Source organism: Maylandia zebra, linkage group LG3 (genome assembly GCF_041146795.1).
Source record: "Maylandia zebra isolate NMK-2024a linkage group LG3, Mzebra_GT3a, whole genome shotgun sequence".
In the NCBI taxonomy this organism is placed as follows: domain Eukaryota; kingdom Metazoa; phylum Chordata; class Actinopteri; order Cichliformes; family Cichlidae; genus Maylandia; species Maylandia zebra.
In genome coordinates this window covers 59,369,912-59,393,969 of record NC_135169.1, presented here as the reverse complement: position 1 = coordinate 59,393,969, position 24,058 = coordinate 59,369,912, and the positions used below count along the sequence as shown (strand labels likewise).

General features: G+C 42.1%; 1 protein-coding gene and 1 pseudogene across 2 annotated transcripts in view; both read right to left on the bottom strand.

The window, feature by feature from the left end:
- LOC112433074 (NACHT, LRR and PYD domains-containing protein 12-like) overlaps window positions 1-24,058 on the bottom strand; it is a 168,770-nt pseudogene that overhangs the window by 85,004 nt on the left and 59,708 nt on the right. The gene's annotated exons all lie outside the window — the stretch shown is intronic.
- LOC143416847 (protein NLRC3-like) lies at window positions 2,461-23,165 on the bottom strand. The gene is made up of 4 exons (XM_076882500.1): window positions 22,913-23,165; window positions 20,980-22,771; window positions 4,327-4,500; window positions 2,461-3,651 (listed from the first exon to the last, which is right to left on the bottom strand). The coding sequence occupies exons 1-4, from the start codon at window positions 23,118-23,120 to the stop codon at window positions 3,642-3,644; spliced, it is 2,184 nt and encodes a 727-aa protein (XP_076738615.1). The 5' UTR covers window positions 23,121-23,165; the 3' UTR covers window positions 2,461-3,641.

Here is a 24,058-nt window from a genome sequence, read left to right as displayed (position 1 = left end):
TGTGGCCAAAACAAAGGTGCTGGTGGTGGACTAATTGTAATTTAAAATGTGAAAATTTTAGCTGTCCTCCATCATTCTCCCTGAGGAGTCGAGTTACGGTGACTTTGTATCTTCTACAAGAGACGCACAAGAGCAAGTTTAAAAAAAAACTGTAGAGGAAAATATGGCAAAGTCCCAAGACTTACAAAAGGAAGCTTATGCTAGACGAGTCCAGAAGTACAGAAACCTTGTGTACAGCGTTGGAGATGAAGTTCTTCTCTTGAACATGAAACATGGAAGGAAGGGAGGAAGACTTGATCCAGATTTTTCAGGACCCTACACCATTCAAGACATCGCTGGCAAATGTGTGAGATTAAAAAACACAGAAGGAGCAACTTTAAGAAATCACTACAGCATTGACCATATCAAGCCATACAGAAGAAGCCACCATGTAAATATCAGTGACAATTAAAAATACCCAACTCGCAGTCAGACAGTGAACAGCAGCACAGACCTGAAGATGCCTCCCTGCCATCCTACTGCTAACCCTCAGTGCCAGCAAAGTCCAGAGGATTCATTATGCACCCAAAACGGCTGACACAAGGAGTTTAATTGTGTTCCAGGACCAGAAACGCGTGAACAAGAACTTCCCTCCCAGAAACAAAGCTTAGAAGATGAAGGTGACATAGTGAACAACTCTTTTTGACCAGTTGGTCATTTGTTGCCAGTTTGGTGTTGCAACTTAATTGACTGTTGCATGACTTTGTTTGCATTTTGAAGTCTTCAACTCATATTGGATGTAAAGAAACGTGCACTGAGCTTGTGGAAGTCTGGAAATGGATCTGCCTGTCAGTAATTTTCTCTTTTGCCCACCCGCTGTACCTTTCCTATTTCTCTGCGTGTAAATGCATGCCTATTGTATTGACTTTTTCCTGTTGTGGCCCGTCGGCCTTTACCAAGCTTATCCACTAGAAATCTCATGCATGCCTGAGCTAACTTATCATATTTTTCTTTTAGTAAGAGGCTATGGCGTGCAAAGGATACTGGGCGCTTGGAGGCAGCTGTTGGACCATACAAGTTATTTTTCGAACACTGCAGGGGTCACGGTGGCTTTCTGATGAGGTAAGAGAACTTATTATTATTGATTCTGATTTCGAGGTTCTGCTCCTTCTGAAGCATTTGCAGTGCAGAGACCATTAATAGTTTAAAATGTGCGGGTAGGTGGGGGGGGGGGGGGGGGGGGGGGTTATATTGCAAAACTCTGATAAGGTTTCACCCATTCACTTCAACAGGAAAAAATGTTATCAACCACAACACAGATGTTGTGACATCATAATACCCAGTTTCAGTATATGCAGAAAGAACCTTTATCAGCAATTATATTCTATGTTGTGAAGCAGTTTCTTGCACAAAGTGTTATTTTTAAATAAGTTTTCAGTGGCACAAACTATTGTAATTTTTAAGTTAACTTTTTCTTTAGATTGTCAACATTTCTGCACAGAAAATACTGCTCATAGACCCCATGGGAATGAAGGTGTTTATGACAGGAAAATTCTGCGCAACTGGAGGTATGTATGATACTGAGGTGTTATTCTTAGATTAAAAAAAAAAACTTGTTTCATTACAAACACTTTTGTTCAACTAGGAATTTTCTGAGGATGAGAGGGCATGAAGACACCATGGAGTGGCAGTTACAGACTATGCAACACAACAAGCGACAGGATTCCTGCAGTTGTGGAGTTTTACTGTTAAAGGTAACCCTTATTCAAATGATTCAGTTTCTTGTTAGCTAGAATTAAGACTTTAAGTGAATTTAAGTGAAGTGAAAGTTATTTCGGTCAACAACAACAAAGATGATCATTTTACATAGAAGTACTTAATCATACAGTAACTGAAAAAGGAATAGGCTGAAGCCTTGTGGCTTATAATTATCCTATCCTTTACCTAATTAAGACTTTACATTCTAATTATGATCAATCTCACAGTTTGCAGAACACTACCTTGATTTTGGAGAGGTCAGTGAGGTGTCAACCACTACAGAGCCAGTTGTGCTGGAGCGAATGCAGATAGCTTGCACCCTACTTGAAAATCGAGGTAAGTCCAGTAAAGTCCTTATCACGTTAGTGCGTACTTCCAATTTAAATAGTGCTTTTCAAACAGCACAGTACAAATAGTGCTCTTCAAACACTTTCAGATAAGACCCTTCTCAAAGTCTAATTTAGACTAATTTTCCAGGAAGTATATTTGGAAAAAATGTACTATTATTTTTTAATTATTCAATAAACAATGTTTGATTAAAACCTAACTATGATTGTGTTTCAGGGAACGCTGAGGACTACTGCATTGTTTGCTCCATGTTAGATGCTAACGCTGACCGCAGCATGATTGAAATGGTAAAACAAAACAAAAGAAACACATAAGTCTTAGTATCATTACTTGCCAATCATAATTAAAATGTTGAGTAATAGTATTCACCAAACAGAATATGAGCCATTTATTTTTCCTTTCCAGGTGCAGTATGAATCTTGCCAAAGATGGGCACATTTTGCATGTGAAAAATATAAAGAGAGCAACCAAGAATATAAATGCCAAAAATGTACGGGAAACACATAACTTCAAATAAAAATAGCTGTCTTTTCCCCTCCATGTGTGTTTGTATTCTTCGTCAACATTTGGATTCCTGAGATCAAATATATTTTCCTTTGGCTTTGTTTTCTTCTCATTTGTGGCTTTAATGTAGTGTTACATCCTGTTTGTTTGCTTCCATCTGTATACATGTCCAGATTCACTGTTATGTTTCTATTCTTACATTGCTGTGTGATCACTGTTCCCTCTACTGACTGATTTGACCTTTTGTATCTCACACTGATACTTGTCATATTTGTATCTGCGCCTAAAAGATAAAAAGTTTTCCATGCTAAAACACAGCTCCACCTCCTGCAGTTCTCCCTCTGAACCACTAGATGTCTCTGTTATCTAAATGAAGACGTGCAGCACAGCAACCACAGCAGCGCTCAGATCACACGTGTCCTGTTATTATGTATAAAAGCATGAAACAGGTGAGACAGGTGGGATCAATATTAATGTTGTGGAAATATATGAAAAAGCAACAGAAGAGTGAAAACATTTCGTGTTTCTAGAAAGATCTTTCAGCTCACAGCTGCTCACAGACTGTATTTACAAGTGACAAACTGCAACTCTACAGTACATCTACAGTATATATCAAATATATTCTGTATTCAAATCTATTGAGTGATGTTTGAAAGTCTTTCCAGGTGAGTTTGATCCAGGAGGGTCTGAAGCCAGAGTCAGACAGAGACTGTGCAGAGACTGTAGAAGGACAGAGCAGCAGCAGAGCAGTCCAGATACACTGATGATCCTCTGTCAGATCCAGAGGGACACACAGGGATGATGCTGGACTCTACATTGTGTCTGACAGTGGAGCTGTTCTCAGAGCAGTTCACTCTGCAGCACTGACAGTCATCTGCACTTCTTCTCATTCCTCTGTCAGTCACTGCTGGATGAAGCTCTCCTCTCCACCTCCCAGTAACATGGCCCAGTCAGAGCGTCTCTACACACAAGCTGCTGCTGCTTCAACCTCTCTGGATCATCAGGACACAGCTCCTCCTCTCTCAGCACACACACCGTCCTGTTTACCATCATCACCTCCACCTGCAGAGAGAAGAAGGAAGAGCAGAGGAGATAAACGAGTGTTTCCAGAGACTCTTCATCAGCTGTCAGTCAGTGATGCAGCACATCCAGTATAAAGAGCAGCAGGGACTTCAGTGCTGGGACTGTACTAGGACTCATTGTTGCTTCACTTTTTCTAATCTTTGGATTTTTATTGAAGTTGATGAAAATGTTTTTCCCTCCTAGTTTGAGTTTGGACTTTCATTCATTAGAAGAACCTTGGTGTGTCCACTCTGAGCTCTGTAGGAACCCCAACAACAAGCCCAACAATCCAGATGGACGGTTCCAGCTGTTAACTGGAGGAATTCCATCCAAACATCTGCTCTCACTAAATTCTTCCTCACCTACAGACTGTGTTCTTCACTGCTTTAAACTTGGAAATGAATGCAGTCATTGGTCTGCGTGCTGCTTTGTTCAGAGAGCTGATTGGCTGTTGACAGCGTTTGATCAGAGCGTGTCAGCCGTTACCATGGTGACCATAAAGGTCAGAAACAGGAAGTGTTTGTGTCCAATCCTGAAGCCTGTCACCATTCTCCTCTCACAGCTTCACTGAGAAGCTGCAGCTTTACAGGAAACACTGGATCTTTGTTTCATACTGACTGTGTTTAGTACAATACTGCTGACAGCACCACCCACTCACTCCATCACTCTACTGACCCCAGAGTCTCCAGTCTGTAGTCTGGACTCTGCTGAAGATCAGACAGCTGCTTCACATCTGGATGCTTCAGGTTGTTTCCTTGCAGCTCCAGCTCTCTCAGATGGGAGGGGTTGGACTTCAGTGCTGCTGCCAGATAATCACAGCTGATCTTTGACAAACCACAGCTCCTCAATCTGTATAAAGAATGAAAGATGTAAGTTTATTAGACAAAGTGTGAGCTTGAAATCATTCAGTGTTTCATCATCTGTTCAGAGCTGAAGAAGGTTCAGAATGTAGAAGTTTAGAAAATGGAAACTCCAAACAGCTGAAGCCAACAGGAAGCAGCTTCAAACAGGAAACTGTGCAGAGTTTCAGACTATATGTCCTGATGCAGCCAGTTGGATTTTGGAGATTTGAATCTCTGTTCTGTGACTAAGTCCTTGAATCATTTCTTCCAGTTGGTCCAACAAGACAGACTAAGTGTTGGACATGTGTTGTGGCTCCATTAGGGGAGCTTCTAAATGTGATGTGATGGCCCCTCTGGGTCTGTCAGGTCACAGCACTGAAGAGAGCTCAAACTGGGCACACAGTTGTTCCAGTCTGGACCAAAGACTCTATACTGGGACTGAGGGACTGCTTTGACTGCACCCACTGGGACTTTTTAAAGGCTCATGTTCTCACTTAGATCATCGATTTCTACTTACATTTCTTTCTGGGAAAAATGGGGATTACTTTGGAAACAGGAAGTATTTTCCCCAATAAGCAGCCCTGGATTAGTAAATCACTCCAACATGTTCTCAGGCAGAAGAAGCTGTCTTGTTATGAGGGAGAGAAGAAAAAGATTGAGGCACAGAAACTTGTTGAAAGAGAGATAAAGCAGCTAAAATCAGGTGTAAAAGTAAAGCAGAGGATGAGCTGAATAAAGGACACTCAAGGCTGGCTTGGAAAGGAATGAAGTCCATGGTGGGGATGCAGAACAAGGAGCAAAGATGAATGTGATGCTGAATCAGCAGAAGACTTGGACTCATTTGATTCCAGCTTTGATATCATTGATTTCAATGAAGAGCTTTGTGATTGTAGCAAAGGGCTGGTAGCTCTGAGAGTCCCACTGATGAGGTGTTTGTGTGGAAATCTCTTAGTGGGACCAAAGAGAGAAAAAGCCCTGGTCCTGATGCTGTGGGAGGGAAATGATTGAAGTGTGCTGTGAGGAACTGACTGGGAGATTTTCACACATTTTCCAGTCCTCCTTGGAACAACAGGAAGTTCCCAGCATATGGAAACAAAGGTTAAGTGTCCTATGGCACTCAGTGATGATGGTGCTGTGGCCCCACCACCTCCACCTCTTTGTAAAGGAACTAACTGTAATCTGAAGCTTCAAATGGAACTAAGACTTCCTCCACTAGGTGGCAGTGTCTGATGAGAAAGTGTTAGTGGAGCTGGCCTGGAGTCAGAAACAGGAAGATGCAGGATTTGGGCTGAAATGGGGAAAAGTGGTTCGCACTAGTGCCTTAAAGCAAGAAGGTTGTAGGTTGAAGCTTGTTGGCCTTTCTGTGGAGGTTGGATGTTCTCCCACAGTCCAATGAAATGCTGCTTAGGTTCATTGGTGCTTCTAAATTGGCTGTAGGTGTGGATGTGAGAGAGTGCTTCTCTGTCTCTCTCTGTTGGCCCTGTGATGGACTGCTCACCTGTGCAGGTGGACCACGCCTCTTGCCCTATGACAGCTAGGGCACAGGCTGCAGCCCTGTGAGCCTAAGCTGAATAAACAGTTAGCAAAAATGATCCATAGATGGCCTGAAATCCCCCAGTTAGCAGTTTGGTAGATAGCTATGACATGCTAATCCCATCCAGCAGCTGTATTCTACCTGTAAGCTGATCCCTGCTGAGCCAAAGCACTTTTTCATATACAAATTACAACCTTTAATAGAAACCTATTGGTCAGCATCTTATTAGCCTGCTGTTAGCTTCATTCCACAGAAAACTGAGAGAAACTAACAGAGTTGATAAAGAATAAAGAGAAATGTGCTGATTTAAAGCCTTTGAAGTGCTTCAGATGATCTCTGTCCACTTCTGTCCACTCATTCATTCATGTAAGCTTTCTAATGCAGCTTTGATCTTCACAGTCTGCTTCATGAAACTCATTCTAACCCTGAATGTCAGAGTGTTCCTCCTTCTCTTTCCCATCATTCATGCTGGCAGTGGAGGAGATTTGGATGTTGGACTGTGTTTTGGATGATGTGTGTATGTTTGTGTTGGACTGCTGTCTGTAAAGCAAACGCACATTTTGCTTTGGATTTCAGTGTCAGACAGACTTTAAGGTGGAATGAAGAGTTGGAGAGTTTCACAGTGAATTATCCAGTGGAGGATTTTTCTTCTTCTTTGAAGGTTTGAAATGTGAACATTGTTCTGCTGCAGTCAATGGACTAAACCAGAGAAGAAGAAAACAGACTTTACCATGAAGATCCTCAGTGTGGATCAGTATAATATCAGCCTGATGTCTGCAGTTTAGTGTCAGCACAACTTTCACATCATATTCATCTCAGCACAACTAAAACATGCTGACTGACCTCAGAGTTTCAAGTCCACATCCTGGACTCTCCAGGAAACCACACAGATGCTTCACTCCTGAATCCTGCAGCTTGTTGTTGCAGCTCAGGTCCAGCTGTCTCAGATGGGAGGGGTTGGACTTCAGTGCTGCTGCCAGATAATCACAGCTGATCTCTGACAAACCACAGACCCACAATCTGTATAAAGAATGAAAGATGTAAGTTTATTAGACAAAGTGTGAGCTTGAAATCATTCAGTGTTTCATCATCTGTTCAGAGCTGAAGAAGGTTCAGAATGTAGAAGTTTAGAAAATGGAAACTCCAAACAGCTGACAGAGTTCATACGCCTTTGTCAGGGTCAAATTCAAGCAAGACCATGTGAAAATTAAAACACATCATCCTAGGTGAACTTAAACACCTTTGTTCCCCTTTTGTTAAGACATAGAAAAGTACACCACACAAAAATACTGCAAAAGGAAACGGTCGCCTTATATACATAGTGTATAAACTCAAAATGCACATTTCACTTCAAATTAAGATTAAGGCTTTGAACAGATCACATAGTTCAGTTCAACATATAAGACTTTAAGAATGCACAAGCATCTACTTAAAATCTATTTAATTTATCATCCATGATATTATTTTGTACAATTCCAATGTATTTTGTTCATCTCCCTTAAATAAACAGGCAGTCTTAAAGTATGAAATATTCATATACAAACACATATAAATGTGTGTACTGTCTCAGTGGCTGATAGTACCCCACAGGCCTCAGTGTGAGCTTGAAGACATTTATAATGTTTAAGTAGTTTAATGTGCAGGTGCTGACGATAAACACATTTTGAATGAAAGCCGGGGAACTTTGGTAGCACAGAAACAAGTGGCTATTCTTTGTGACTATATGGATCACTCACAATACCATTATTTCACACAAAGGCACCAAATTAATACTCAAAAAAGCTGCAGCAATACACACAAATATAAACAGTACTTGGTGACAACTTTGCTTTTAGCCTTTAACCCTTCTTGACTACTTTTGATGTGGCCTCTATATTTTACCTTTAAAAACAGTTTATCTTGCCAATCTGTTATTTTCTCATTTTGACCAACTGTATCAGCACAATTTATCTAAATTCAGACAAAATTTAAAATACAAGTAGAAAGTGATATTTTGACTGTAAAAACCACACACATGTTTAACGAATCATCTTCATAACTTGAAATGCAAATAGAGATTGTACATTTTTAAAAATACGCACACGTTTTGCAAACAACAAAGTTATATGGTACTATTTACCAAAAAATGCAGCCAAGGCTCAGACGTTTTTCATATAATCATTTCAAACTATTTACAGAACAATCAGGTGTCAAACAATAGTTTGTGTCACTCTAACACATATGAGAACAGCACAGGGATAAACCTGCAGGTCTGACAGCAGGTGTGTCACTCAGCGTTTACACTGCAATCTGCCTTTGTTGGCTTTAAGGCAGCAACTGTGACGATCACTAGTAGAACTGACACACAAAACAAAACAACAGCTACACACTAAATACACAAGACAACAAACTAACTTGAGACCAAACACGGTAAACGTCACAAATCTCTCACGTATCAAAACTCTCTCTCTCTTTCGCTCACTCGCTCTCTCTTGCCGGTCACTCCTAAAACTTCCCCCTTTTGCTAAACAACCAAATGTCATGTTTCCATATCATTTTTGATTGGTCGACATGGTACATTTTCCCACCTATAGGGCTTTGGAGCGTGATGTCACGGGAGATGGGCCATGCCCCCTTCCGCCATGACAGTAGGCCAGCCAAAGGATACCATTTCAGCTATGGATCGTACGTGTTGTGTTGTCGGTTGCAACGTTAGATCACACGATCGTGAAGGCAAGAAGCTGGATAACGGGCTCTCTTTTCATCGTTTTCCATCCTGGAGGCAACGTGAGGGATCCCATGTATCCGATATTACTAAACAAAGACGTCAGGCTTGGATTGCAGCGGTGAGACGAGCGGATATCGAGTTCTCTGCAATCCCCAGCTTTTTGTTGGTTTGCTCACGGCATTTTCTTTCCGGTGAGTTCTAAATTAATTCATATCACTCTTGAAAGGCTTTTAGTGTTATTTTCAACGTGCTGAGGTCATAGATAATGAGATAAAACATGCTAATGTGTGATGCTGCAGAACCACATCATGTCGACTGAGTAGCTTATGATTTGGCATTATTGCAGGCAAACCAGCATATGAAATGGATGTAACAAATCCAGACTGGGAACCAACACTGCACATGGGGCATGACGACATACCTGTATCAGACTCGGACCGGCACTCAAGGCGTACGCAACGGAAGCGAAAAAGAGCACCCATCGGAGGTAAACAACCCCCCCCCCTCTAAAAACATACTAAATTGCTATCACTGTACACTAATCCGCACATAACTTCCAGATGAATCACACACCTGTCATTGGAATATTGGTGTACATTTACCTTATGTCTAATTTTATCTTACAGGCTTTCGTTATGCAGCTGCAGAGTCTGAAGGTGTGCCCCGTGCAGAAGTGATTGATGAAGATCTGACAGAAGACCAACAGCAAAATCACAATGTCATGGAGGCAGTGGACAGCAGTTGTGTTGGACAAGTGGAGGTTGAGGTACCAGCTGCAAATGTGGATATACTGAAGAAATGTAAACCTTTTAAAATGATGACAGATTACAAACTCTCAGCTGTGTCTGTAATCAAACCTCTGTAACTTTGCTTCACTTCAGCAGCATCAGCTCATGTTCACATGTTGATTCATGGTTTGCTTCAGTTTTTGATGGACTGCAGAATATTTTGAAGGTTATCTGCTATAAAAAGCCAGAACAGGAAAATCTGCTTCATGTGTTTCTGTTTGATCCTCAGTGACTTTGACACAAAGGCCTCTGCTGTGATGATCACACCTCTGATCAAGTCTCACAGTGTCAGCTTTGTTTTTATACATATGGATATGTGCTGATAAATGATCAGAGTTATAATATTTCCCACTGTCTGCTGTGTGCCGTGACCTTTGACCTGCTAAAGACAGTCAGCTGTGGATTATTCATTGTTGTGTCTGATACTTAGAACTGTGAGGAAGAACACTACACAGTTAATCAGGGTCCCCTCTCTCTGAATCAGGAAAGGTGGGCAGGCCGCGTGTGGGCCGCGGGCCATACGTTGAGTCTCACTGTTTGAAATGTGAACATTGTTCTGCTGCAGTCAATGGACTAAACCAGAGAAGAAGAAAACAGACTTTACCATGAAGATCCTCAGTGTGGATCAGTATAATATCAGCCTGATGTCTGCAGTTTAGTGTCAGCACAACTTTCACATCATATTCATCTCAGCACAACTAAAACATGCTGACTGACCTCAGAGTTTCAAGTCCACATCCTGGACTCTCCAGGAAACCACACAGATGCTTCACTCCTGAATCCTGCAGGTTGTCGTTGTATCTCAGGTCCAGCTGTCTCAGATGGGAGGGGTTGGACTTCAGTGCTGCTGCCAGATAATCACAGCTGATCTCTGACAAACCACAGTCCATCAATCTGTATAAAGAATGAAAGATGTAAGTTTATTAGACAAAGTGTGAGCTTGAAATCATTCAGTGTTTCATCATCTGTTCAGAGCTGAAGAAGGTTCAGAATGTAGAAGTTTAGAAAATGGAAACTCCAAACAGCTGAAGCCAACAGGAAGCAGCTTCAAACAAACACAACAAGAGAAAAAACTCTGAATGTTTCACATTAAAGTCGTACATTTATCATAAAAACAGGACAAAGACTTGAAAAAGTCGTGTTTTTCCTTCCAGGAACCACAAGGCTTCACTTTTAAAGGTGAAGTGTGAAAGAAATGGACATATTTGAAGTCCAACACCTTTTTCCAGTCACATTATTAAAGCAGACAAACTACAAGCTCATTTTCATTCCAACAAGTCATCTTCTGACCTGGACTAACAACACTGGTCTCTATGTGCAGCTGGCTGTGAGACCAGTGCTCAGGGAGCGTCTACAAAGTGCAACACTGAAAGAACATCGCACACTAGCTGTGTCCCAAAACGTCGGCTGCATCCTTCGGAGGACCCGGTATTCGCGGTCTACGTGGGCCGGGTCCTTCAAAGGGCGAAAAGGCTGGAAGTGCGAGGCTGTGAAATGGGACGGTCGAGCCTTCAGATTTGCGTCACCGCTGTGTCGGTGGAGTTTAATAAACTCGGCCGTCTGCTCCTTGCTATCTAAAATATAACAGGACACTGGCGTAAATTCTCGACCGTCTCACACTTCTGTTTAATCAGTTTCCTGTTTAACGTTTATTCAGCTGTGTGAAAATCCCGGAGGAACTTTGATCTCAGCCAAACCGATTTACTCCGGAACAAATAAAACACAGAAAAAAGGCAAACAATTACATTTTTAAGTTATCCGAGTGACTTATATATCGTGTTTCACCTGAGTAGCGAAAGAGCGGGGTCTGAAAACGATGAAGCCGGGCGTCCGCTGCTCTCGCCGGCTGGAGTGACCATTGAACCCCCCGGCTTGCTAGCGAGCGGGTGGGTAACAGACGTCTCCGAAAACGTCGGCACACTTTTGCAAATATGCGATGTCTTGATAAACCAAGCAGATATTTGAAGTTTACACAGCTACTTTCTCGCCTGAAAATATGTTAAAAGTTTATTTTGTGACCCACAAAAGATTAATAAGAGTAATTTGAAAACTTAGTAGCTGCCGCCATTGTTGGCAGCTGAAATTTGGCTGGGATATGATTTCTGGGATATGGTGGGCCACGAAGGACACACCCGACGAATCCTTCAAATTCGGGGAAATGAAGGACGCATTTGTCGGGCACATTTGAAGGAGTCGACAAATACGGACAGCCTTCATCGCCTGGCTGTGACGTAATCGGCCTTCAAATGCAGCCTCTGGAGGATGCAGCCGACGTTTTGGGACACAGCTACTAATTTGCTTCCATCATCCAACCTGAAGAGGAAACAGAGACGCCTCCCCTTCAAAGTAAAAGCTGCTCCTTTTGGACACAGTATCAAAGAAAGTCTACAGTATAACATAGAAAAGACAGAACAAAGTTTTGGTTGTTTTTAAATTGTGCAGAAATGAAACTACACTAAGCTCAATTATGTGACAGACATTTCATCCCATGTCAGTTTGGCCTCATCCTGGGCCGGATTATCCAGCACACACTCTGACCACAGGTCCATGTTGAGCAGGATGAGCTGCTGGCTAATCTGGAGGCTGTAGCAGCAGCTCACAGTCACAGTGGATTTCCACTCATGAAAAAGCTCTGGCTGCTTCATTTCTCATCTCATATCAGAGACTTTAATGCTTCACTGAAGCTGTACTGTGATGCTTCCATATCCCAGTGAGGCCTCCATAATGATTTCAGCTGTTCTGTACACACACTGTGTGCCCTGTATGGCTCAAAGTCTCTGCAGCCTGTTTTTATCTGCTATCATCAGATCTTCATCATCCTCATTCACATCCCTCACACACTCTACAGCCTCATCAGCACTGACTTCATCTTCACTGACTGATGGAGCACAACATGAACCTGTGGAGGCTGAAACACTGTCCTGTCAAACATCTCCCCGTCACCACTCCACTTCTGTCAGCCTTTAAATGAACCCTGCTCAAGTCTGTCACTTCTGTTTGGAGCCAAAAGAGGTTAAAGATTACGCCACTACATTCTTGTCTAGAAAATATTAAAGTGTATTTGGTGACACACAAAAAAGGGTAAAAGTATAGTTTGGGTCCACACATGTCCAAACCCTGGTGTGTAGGCCTACTTAGTATTGAGAAAAGCCCACTAAAAGAACGCCCACCAGACCAAAGCAATGGTGTTGACTTGATCAGCATTAACCCCGCCCCCTGACTTTGATGGGTGAAGCTGACAAATAAAATGTATTTATGAACAGCGATGCAGGGCCAGGAGTAGCAACGTGAATTAAATAAATACATCATTGAATAATTCATTAAATGTGTCAGTAAAATAATTAAAATAGAAAACAAACCAACAAAATATGTAATTAACTAATTTGAATTGTACATAAATACTTAATGAATTATTTTAAATGAAATTAACCGATAATTCATTGTGATTTTGTTTTGTGTTTTGATGAGCTAATAATCAGCTCTCTTTTTCTCATTGTTGTTCTAAGCCGCTTATCCAAAGGTAAGGCACTACCTGTTGAATTATTTCCAAAGTGTGCCAAATTGGACATTACAAATTAAAGTCTACTCACTGAAATTACTGGGGAATGTCTGCTTTTATTTTGATGAGAATCTCATGACAGTACTGAGGATTTAATGCAGTTGGACTGCTAAAAATGATTGAATGCGGTTGGACCGCTAAAGGATTTAATACGGTTGGACCGTGGAAAGCAGTTGGACTGCTGAGTGATTTTAGTATATTAGGGAATTTGGTTATTGTTTGGGGTGGAGCCCGTATTGGTTATAAGGTTGGACCTGCTTCAGTCTTACACTTTTTTGGCTGTTTTACTGTTGTTCCAAAGTATTATAAATTATTCAAGAACGTCAGTTGGACTGATAGGAAGCACAGTGCTCAGAGGTAACGCTTGCCAATGCCAAGGACGCTTAGGCATTGTCCTCGAAGAGGGATAGTCAGTTGGTCACTGTGGAGCTTGGGGCACTCCAGAATAACTAGGAGTTAGAGTCTCCTTACCGTTTGGAACGGTAGTCTGCGCTTTTTTGGCCAGCAGAAGTTGGACTTCGGGCGTGTAACTTTAACTTAAAACTTCGGGGTAAGCCTTGGCTGTGAAATGCCAAAAATAGAGCTTCAGGCAAAGTTTGGGTTGGTTGACGCTTTTAAATTGAGTTAGGGATTTTAGAGATGAGGCCAGAAACTGTTGGACAGATACTGGTTAATTGATCACAAAAAAGTTGGACTTTATCGGTTGGACCGTTAACTTAAATTTGTCGAAATTGTTTAGGCGCTAAAGCTGACAGATGTGACAGTGGTTGTAAATATAAGACGTCTTTGTAATATAAAATAAGAGATCTCTGTGTGAAAGGAGTCTGAGGCAGTGCTGGAGCTATTTTTAGACTGTGTGTGTGTGAGTGTGAAAATGCAAATTAGTCAGCAGTGAACTGTTTAAACCACAGTTGGTTTTACAAATACTGCTGCAAACATTGTTGAGTGTGTGTTTAAGACGCCATTTATGTTCATTAGAGGGCTATAAATAAAGTTTTGAGTTGCCGTAGTGAATGTATAGTAATTGACTGAGTTTTGATATATATATATATATAAATATAGTGAGTGCACTGTATATATTTAAGACTAACATATTACTTTTAGGAGTAACCTCTCATCAGCAATAAATGCTGGTGTGTTTTATTTTTTCTATTCTATGTGTGTGCTGTGAGAATTAATAGAGGTTTCAATTGTTTTCTTTGACTTGCTCTTTCTGATTATGAAAGGCATGTCTGAAATACTCTTAGGAAAGCGTGTTGTGAGTATATTCCTCAACTCTTGTCACAGTTTAAGTGTGTGAATGCTGTGAGTAGCAGGTTTTGAGTGATTGGGTGTGATTTGTACAAAATAATAAATAATAATAACACTATGAAAGTTGATAGTAGAGTGAGTGCAGAAGTGGAAGTGTGAGAGAAAAGGCGGTGTGTGTGTGAGACGATCTGACAAACGCAAAGAATTTAGTATATTTAGAAGTGTGTGCGTGAAATAAGGGTGAATTGTTTTAGATCAAGACTTAGTAAAACAAGAGTTTTATTAGCCTGTAAAAAAAACAAAAGAGGAGAGATAGAAACAGAAAATATGGTTCTGAGCAGCTGCAAGGTTGACAGGAAATGGTGTGTGTGACAGGAACTTTGCATGCCCATAAAAGGAACTGACTGTGACAAGTGAGCACACAGAGAGAGAAACATACGAGTTAAACTCCAGGCAGATGAAGCAAATGGAGGTTTTAAGAAAAGAAATGAAAAGGATATTAATTGTATGCTTTAGTGTGTCAATACAGGTGGACTTCTTTCAACCTAGAATCTTGAGTACAAAACCATTGATTAACAGAATTGGGAGGAAAACAGGCCAGATTTTGGCTTAAAATTTTACAGCTTGACCTCCCACTTGTCCCGATCCTGAGAAGAAGCTCATAGGACAGTTAATCTCCTGATGAAGACCGACAGAACATCGTGGACTTCAAGAATTAACAGCAGGCAAAAGACAGTGCAACTGAAACTACACTGACGATACCAGCAGCAGCATGGAAGAAAAGCACGTGATGGAAAATGCACGGTGAACTGCAGGCTGGTAAGAACAGTGTGACATAACTGTTTAAAGACACTGAATGGGATATTTTGCCAGGCTGGGATTTAATCTAAAAGGAAAATACTGAAAAGAGCAACGGAGAAGAAACAGAGAAGAAACAGACTGTGTTTGCTGGGGATCACAAGACAACAAAGGACACTAAGAGAAGGGCACAGGGGCCAGTGGGAAGGTGAAGCCCAGACGAGTTCGACTGCGAGAATAGAGGGTACAATTGGGTTGAAATTGAAGCCGGAACTCAGGATGGTTTAGGGATGTCCACGTCACAAACAAAGAGGTAAACAAAAAGAAGGTAAAATAAAGAGAGAAAATAACTGACAATTACATTAATGAATAGAAGACACACATACAGATATTACATAGATTTATTTTTAGGATAAAGGGGAGAGCTTATACGTAGAAATGACTTTTTATACATATTGCATTTTGTGCCTTTAAGGGAGTTGTGGCTCAATTCGTCTCTTGAGGGTCACGAGCCTTTGGCTAGCGCTATGATTAGCCAATCTACTGTGAGGATGATATGAGTTATTGAAGGATTGCACACGCTTACAGACACAGAGTCCATAAACACACATGACAGTATTGATTCCAGGCAAAAGGCCTCAAATTAATTTAGCGTTTAACTGAACTTGAGCTGGCCCTGTAACAAGTGACAGAAAAGAGGAACTGAATAGGAGTTTCTTGCTTTAGAGAAGGACCAAAGGAAGGAAAGCATATATTTTGGTTAAGTCTGATAAACTAGAATGAGAAGGTATTGTTACATCAAAGGAGCAAGATGAAATAAAAAGGCTGTACCAAAAACAGGTTATAACATAGGAAATGTGAGTTTTAAAATGAAGTTAGTGTTAACACACAGGAGTTGTTTCAAGGCAGCGTTTAGCTGTGATAAAATGTATGCAGGAGTAATTGCTTATATGTTTAAACTTAATTGATTAAAGTGGTTGTTTTTTTGGATCTTTTAGTAGAATAGGCGCTTATAATGATTTTCTTGTGAAAGGAGATTCTAGGTCAGAGTGGAGGCCTTGCAGCAGCGAGACTTCTGTGTACAGGATGTTGATGATTAGATAAGGCAAGCGACAGGAAACGCATGCAGGGACGTGAAAGCAGCGTTTTAAGAGTTTTAAAATGATGAGTAACGTTGAAGAATATATATAAATACAAGTCAATAAGTCAAGAAGATAATTAGGATCAGGCTTTTGATTAAAGAGTCCCAAAGATGATAAGTTAGGGAGGTGCAGGAAAAGGTGTTTGGTTTGCTTTACACAAGATCTCGGCGACCACAGGGGGGTGAGGATCCTGGAGGCCCGAGGCATGATGGACCACAAGAGAGGGACGCAGAAAAAACCTAATCTTACGCATGGAGTGTTCTCGAGGGGGAGCTGGTGTTTATTACTGGACCACTTAGATGACATGAGGTTGTCTGATTTGCTGAGCCAGAGGACGGCTAGAGAGGGTTAGAGCGGGAGTGGTGACCCCGATGTCCATGATGCCATGGATGGACATGGAAGCAGCTGAGTGGGCCGAGGAGTGACCCAACACAATGTATTGTGACCTCTGGTGTTCCAGAGGTCGAGAGAGGGAGTATTGAGATTGGAGAGATATTTTGCTGCTATTGTTAAAGGCTCATGTTCTCACTTAGATCATCGATTTCTACTTACATTTCTTTCTGGGAAAAATGGGGATTACTTTGGAAACAGGAAGCATTTTCCCCAATAAGCAGCCCTGGATTAGTAAATCACTCCAACATGTTCTCAGGCAGAAGAAGCTGTCTTGTTATGAGGGAGAGAAGAAAAAGATTGAGGCACAGAAACTTGTTGAAAGAGAGATAAAGCAGCTAAAATCAGGTGTAAAAGTAAAGCAGAGGATGAGCTGAATAAAGGACACTCAAGGCTGGCTTGGAAAGGAATGAAGTCCATGGTGGGGATGCAGAACAAGGAGCAAAGATGAATGTGATGCTGAATCAGCAGAAGACTTGGACTCATTTGATTCCAGCTTTGATATCATTGATTTCAATGAAGAGCTTTGTGATTGTAGCAAAGGGCTGGTAGCTCTGAGAGTCCCACTGATGAGGTGTTTGTGTGGAAATCTCTTAGTGGGACCAAAGAGAGAAAAAGCCCTGGTCCTGATGCTGTGGGAGGGAAATGATTGAAGTGTGCTGTGAGGAACTGACTGGGAGGTTTTCACACATTTTCCAGTCCTCCTTGGAACAACAGGAAGTTCCCAGCATATGGAAACAAAGGTTAAGTGTCCTATGGCACTCAGTGATGATGGTGCTGTGGCCCCACCACCTCCACCTCTTTGTAAAGGAACTAACTGTAATCTGAAGCTTCAAATGGGACTAAGACTTCCTCCACTAGGTGGCAGTGTCTGATGAGAAAGTGTTAGTGGAGCTGGCCTGGAGTCAGAAACAGGAAGATGCAGGATTTGGGCTGAAATGGGGAAAAGTGGTTCGCACTAGTGCCTTAAAGCAAGAAGGTTGTAGGTTGAAGCTTGTTGGCCTTTCTGTGGAGGTTGGATGTTCTCCCACAGTCCAATGAAATGCTGCTTAGGTTCATTGGTGCTTCTAAATTGGCTGTAGGTGTGGATGTGAGAGAGTGCTTCTCTGTCTCTCTCTGTTGGCCCTGTGATGGACTGCTCACCTGTGCAGGTGGACCACGCCTCTTGCCCTATGACAGCTAGGGCACAGGCTGCAGCCCTGTGAGCCTAAGCTGAATAAACAGTTAGCAAAAATGATCCATAGATGGCCTGAAATCCCCCAGTTAGCAGTTTGGTAGATAGCTATGACATGCTAATCCCATCCAGCAGCTGTATTCTACCTGTAAGCTGATCCCTGCTGAGCCAAAGCACTTTTTCATATACAAATTACAACCTTTAATAGAAACCTATTGGTCAGCATCTTATTAGCCTGCTGTTAGCTTCATTCCACAGAAAACTGAGAGAAACTAACAAAGTTGATAAAGAATAAAGAGAAATGTGCTGATTTACAGCCTTTGAAGTGCTTCAGATGATCTCTGTCCACTTCTGTCCACTCATTCATTCATGTAAGCTTTCTAATGCAGCTTTGATCTTCACAGTCTGCTTCATGAAACTCATTCTAACCCTGAATGTCAGAGTGTTCCTCCTTCTCTTTCCCATCATTCATGCTGGCAGTGGAGGAGATTTGGATGTTGGACTGTGTTTTGGATGATGTGTGTATGTTTGTGTTGGACTGCTGTCTGTAAAGCAAACGCACATTTTGCTTTGGATTTCAGTGTCAGACAGACTTTAAGGTGGAATGAAGAGTTGGAGAGTTTCACAGTGAATTATCCAGTGGAGGATTTTTCTTCTTCTTTGAAGGTTTGAAATGTGAACATTGTTCTGCTGCAGTCAATGGACTAAACCAGAGAAGAAGAAAACAGACTTTACCATGAAGATCCTCAGTGTGGATCAGTATAATATCAGCCTGATGTCTGCAGTTTAGTGTCAGCACAACTTTCACATCATATTCATCTCAGCACAACTAAAACATGCTGACTGACCTCAGAGTTTCAAGTCCACATCCTGGACTCTCCAGGAAACCACACAGATGCTTCACTCCTGAATCCTGCAGCTTGTTGTTGGAGCTCAGCTCCAGCTCTCTCAGATGGGAGGGGTTGGACTTCAGTGCTGCTGCCAGATAATCACAGCTGATCTCTGACAAACCACAGCTCTCCAATCTGTATAAAGAATGAAAGATGTAAGTTTATTAGACAAAGTGTGAGCTTGAAATCATTCAGTGTTTCATCATCTGTTCAGAGCTGAAGAAGGTTCAGAATGTAGAAGTTTAGAAAATGGAAACTCCAAACAGCTGAAGCCAACAGGAAGCAGCTTCAAACAAACACAACAAGAGAAAAAACTCTGAATGTTTCACATTAAAGTCGTACATTTATCATAAAAACAGGACAAAGACTTGAAAAAGTCGTGTTTTTCCGTTCCAGGAACCACAAGGCTTCACTTTTAAAGGTGAAGTGTGAAAGAAATGGACATATTTGAAGTCCAACACCTTTTTCCAGTCACATTATTAAAGCAGACAAACTACAAGCTCATTTTCATTCCAACAACAAGTCATCTTCTGACCTGGACTAACAACACTGGTCTCTATGTGCAGCTGGCTGTGAGACCAGTGCTCAGGGAGCGTCTACAAAGTGCAACACTGAAAGAACATCGCACACTAGCTGTGTCCCAAAACGTCGGCTGCATCCTTCGGAGGACCCGGTATTCGCGGTCTACGTGGGCCGGGTCCTTCAAAGACCGAAAAGGCTGGAAGTGCGAGGCTGTGAAATGGGACGGTCTAGCCTTCAGATTTGCGTCACCGCTGTGTTGGTGGAGTTTAATAAACTCGGCCGTCTGCTCCTTGCTATCTAAAATATAACAGGACACTGGCGTAAATTCTCGACCGTCTCACACTTCTGTTTAATCAGTTTCCTGTTTAACGTTTATTCAGCTGTGTGAAAATCCCGGAGGAACTTTGATCTCAGCCAAACCGATTTACTCCGGAACAAATAAAACACAGAAAAAAGGCAAACAATTACATTTTTAAGTTATCCGAGTGACTTATATATCATGTTTAACCTGAGTAGCGAAAGAGCGGGGTCTGAAAACGATGAAGCCGGGCGTCCGCTGCTCTCGCCGGCTGGAGTGACCATTGAACCCCCCGGCTTGCTAGCGAGCGGGTGGGGAACAGACGTCTCCGAAAACGTCGGCACACTTTTGCAAATATGCGATGTCTTGATAAACCGAGCAGATATTTGAAGTTTACACAGCTACTTTCTCGCCTGAAAATATGTTAAAAGTTTATTTTGTGACCCAGAAAGATTAATAAGAGTAATTTGAAAACTTAGTAGCAGCCGCCATTGTTGGCAGCTGAAATTTGGCTGGGCCGCGCTATGAATTCTGGGATATGGTGGGCCACGAAGGACACACCCGACGAATCCTTCAAATTCGGGGAAATGAAGGACGCATTTGTGCATTTGCATGCGCAAAAGAAGACTTCACACACAATGCGCTCTGTTTAGACCCAGAGCAAAGAATATTGTTTGACAGATGGCCCTTAATATGAAGACTTCGGACTTTACGTTTCCCAATTTTTGCTTTAAGTTATTTTGTTATTTACATAATAATGTAGATAACCTAATAATGATCCTTATTGCTGTTTTAGAGGAGCGGTGCTTCAAAGGATAGCTGCAGATTTCTCTCAGAATCTGCAGATTATACAGTACAAATAAAATGTTCACGTTTCTCCAACGTTGTCTTCCCAACAGTTTCACTGACATCTACACGGGATGGCCAGGAAGCGTTCGCGATGTCTTATCGGGCGCTGATAATTGGCGTCTGTCTTGTGTTGGTGACGTAAAAGACGGATTTAATGCGACATGACCGTTCAAACAGCAGTCGCTTTCTAAAACATCGGATATGTATCGGATTCAGTACCACATACGAAAGTGACCCAGGTCGGATTTGAAAATATCGGATTCGCGACGTTCACACTGTCATAGCATGATCGGATATGGGTCGCATAGGGTCAAAAAAGTCAGATTTATAAAGGTCAGAAAAATCGGATTTGATGCGCTTTCGCCTGCAGTGTGAACGTAGCCTTACTCTCAAATCCTCCCTAATAACAATAACATAATTACACTTTAGCCACAAGAGGGCAGCAGCATTAATACAAGTCACATGTATATAAAGGTACAGTGATTATATTACAGTGATTTTGACAAAAACAAAACAGAGGTTCATGGCAGTGTGTTTTCCATAACATACCAACCAAATTAAATAATAAAAACTTTATAACTTACAGAACTTTTTTAGAGGCTTTGACCACTGGCAGCAGCCTCAGAAGAGCCTCCTCTGAAGCAGAGTATTTCTTCAGGTCAAACACATCCAGATCTTTTTCTGATGACAGTAAGATGAAGACCAGAGCTGACCACTGAGCAGGAGACAGTTTATCTGTGGAGAGACGTCCTGATCTCAGGGACTGTTGGATCTCCTCCACTAGAGAACGATCATTCAGTTCATTCAGACAGTGAAACAGATTGATGCTTTTCTCTGCAGACAGATTCTCACTGAGCTTCTTCTTGATGTACTGAACTGCTTCTTGATTGGTCTTTGAGCTACTTCCTGTTTGTGTCATCAGGCCTTGCAAACGAGTTTGATTAGTCTTCAGACCCAAGAGAAAACGAAGGAACAAGTCCAGGTGTCCATTGGGGCTCTGTAAGGCCTTGTCCACAGCACACTGGTAGAAGTATTTCTTTGAAGATTTTCTTGTTTGAAACACCTTCCAAGTTGTTTCTTGCTCTTCCAGCAGATTGAGTCCAGAGTTGATGAAGGTCAGGTGGACATGAAGAGCAGCCAGAAACTCCTGAACACTGAGATGAACAAAGCAGAACACCTTGTTCTGGTACAGTTGTTTCTCCTCTTTAAAGATCTGTGTGAACACTCCTGAGTACACTGAGGCTGCTCTGATATCGATGCCACACTCTGTCAGGTCTGGTTCATAGAAGATCAGGTTTCCTTTCTGCAGCTGATCAAAAGCCAGTTTTCCCAGTGACTCAATCATCTTCCTGCTCTCTGGACTCCAGTGTGGATCTGTCTCAGCTCCTCCATCATATTTGATCCTCTTCACTTTGGCCTGAACCACCAGGAAGTGGATGTACATCTCAGTCAGGGTCTTGGGCAGCTCTCCTCCCTCTCTGGTTTCCAGCACATCCTCCAGAACTGTAGCAGTGATCCAGCAGAAGACTGGGATGTGACACATGATGTGGAGGCTTCGAGCTTTCTTGATGTGGGAGATGATCCTGCTGGCCTGCTCCTCATCTCTGAATCTCTTCCTGAAGTACTCCTCCTTCTGTGGGTCAGTGAACCCTCTGACCTCTGTCACCATGTCGACACACTGAGGAGGGATCTGATTGGCTGCTGCAGGTCGTGTTGTTATCCAAAGGCGAGCAGAAGGGAGCAGGTTCCCTCTGATGAGGTTTGTCAGCAGCTCATCCAATGAGGTGGACTTTCTGGTTTCAGTCAGGATTTTAGTTTTGTTGAAGTCCAAATTAAGTCGACACTCATCCAGACCATCAAGTATGAACACAACCTGGAAGTCTTCAAGCCTGCAGATTCCTGATTCGTTAGTTTGATTAAAGAAGTGATGAACAAGTTCCACCAAGCTGAACTTTTCCTCTTTCAGCACATTCAGCTCTCTGAAAGTGAATGGAAATATGAACTGGATGTCCTGGTTGGCTTTGTCTTCAGCCCAGTCCAGGCTGTATTTCTGTGTTAAGACTGTTTTCCCAATGCCAGCCACTCCCTTTGTCAGCACTGTTCTGATTGGTTCGTCTCTTCCTGGTGAGGCTTTAAAGATGTCTTCTTGTCTGATTGTTGTTTCTGGTCTGTCTGGTTTCCTGGATGCTGTTTCAATCTGTCTGACCTCATGTTCCTCATTGACCTCTGCAGTCCCTCCCTCTGTGATGTAGAGCTCTGTGTAGATCTGATTCAGGAGGGTTGGGCTTCCTGCTTTAGCGATGCCCTCAAACACACACTGGAACTTCTTCTTCAGTTGGGCTTTAAGTTCTCGTTTACGGAGTGGAGCAAATATTTCTGAAGGTAAGAAATTCAGAAACAAATATTATATAATAAATATCATAGCCTTTCAGTACCCTGAAAGGATGAATGTCTATTGGTCCATTTCTTGAGCTATTAGGAAAGATCAATATTCAGTCTTTAGAGAAATTCTCTTACTGCTCTGCAGATGGTCAGCCATCTCATGCTGCTTAAGTCTCCTCAAGAAGTGGAGTGTGATCTTCAGAAATGCTTCTCTGCAGCTCTTTCTTTCATCTTCATCCTCTCCTTCAAACATCTCCTCATCCTCCATCTGGCTCTTTAAAGTTTCTGGGTGATCTGGACTCAGAAGCTTCTGGATCTTCTTCAGCTCGTTCTTCACAAACATGGTGATGTTGTCCTCCAGCCGCTGGAAAAGAAGACTATATGAATTACCCAGTGGTAAATGGACTGGTTCTTATATAGCTCTCTTTGATACTCTGTGCACACAAAGCTTTTTATACAACATGCCTCATTCAACCAAGCACATTGTTCTATGCTTAAATACTTTCTTTCACACTCTGATGGATGCATCAGAGGGCAGCTTGGGTTTAGTACGTTACCCAGTACATTTGCCAGCCAGGGTTTGATTCACAAACCTAACTAGTAGCTGACCTGCTCACCTCCTGAGCTACAGTCACCCCAATCTGACCGAAATCATGGAGCCCAAACTCTGACTTATGTTGGACACACTGACAATCCTCTGGTCCACAAAGTGCAGCATAGAGGTGACTGAAAAGAACAAATGTAAACGTAGTACTACAAACCATAACCACAGAGTCCAGGTGTGTTTGATGTTGCTGTGCAGACTGACCAGTGGAAACCTCTGCTCTCTGCTGGTCCACTCTGTGGAGGAGTAATGTATAATTAGCTCATGTTATGTCTGTCCACACACAGACACAAGCTAAAGGTCCATGAAGTGATGTTTGGATGGGTTCAGTCAATCAGATGACTGTCATGGTGAAGCTTTGCTAGTCCTGCTGATCCCACTGAGAATTAACAACTCAGTTTCCAGATGTCTGTAGTTTTCTGCTCAGTTTCTTTAGTCCCAACAGCTCTTACCATCTCCTGCATAAAGCTTTCCCTCCACGCTCAGATGCCCTGGAACAAGGTGCTCTCTTTATATCAGTGACTGGTTTAAAGGGACAACTTGCAGTGCTCGCCAAACTTTGTGTCAGCAAAAGTAGTTCTAATGTTTCTTACATTTATTACATTTTTACATTTTTACACACACAAATCAATGAACGCAAAAACATAAACTTTCCAGATATTTTGTTTCACAATGTT

Coding starts and splice junctions, on each gene's coding strand:
- LOC143416847 (XM_076882500.1), bottom strand. CDS start 23,120: ATGTTTGTGAAGAACGAGCTGAAGAAGATCCAGAAGCTTCTGAGTCCA. Junction 22,772..22,912: donor GGCTGACCATCTGCAGAGCA/GTAAGAGAATTT, acceptor TCTTACCTTCAG/AAATATTTGCTCCACTCCGT. Junction 4,501..20,979: donor AAAGCCTCTAAAAAAGTTCT/GTAAGTTATAAA, acceptor TTCTTTATACAG/ATTGAGGAGCTGTGGTTTGT.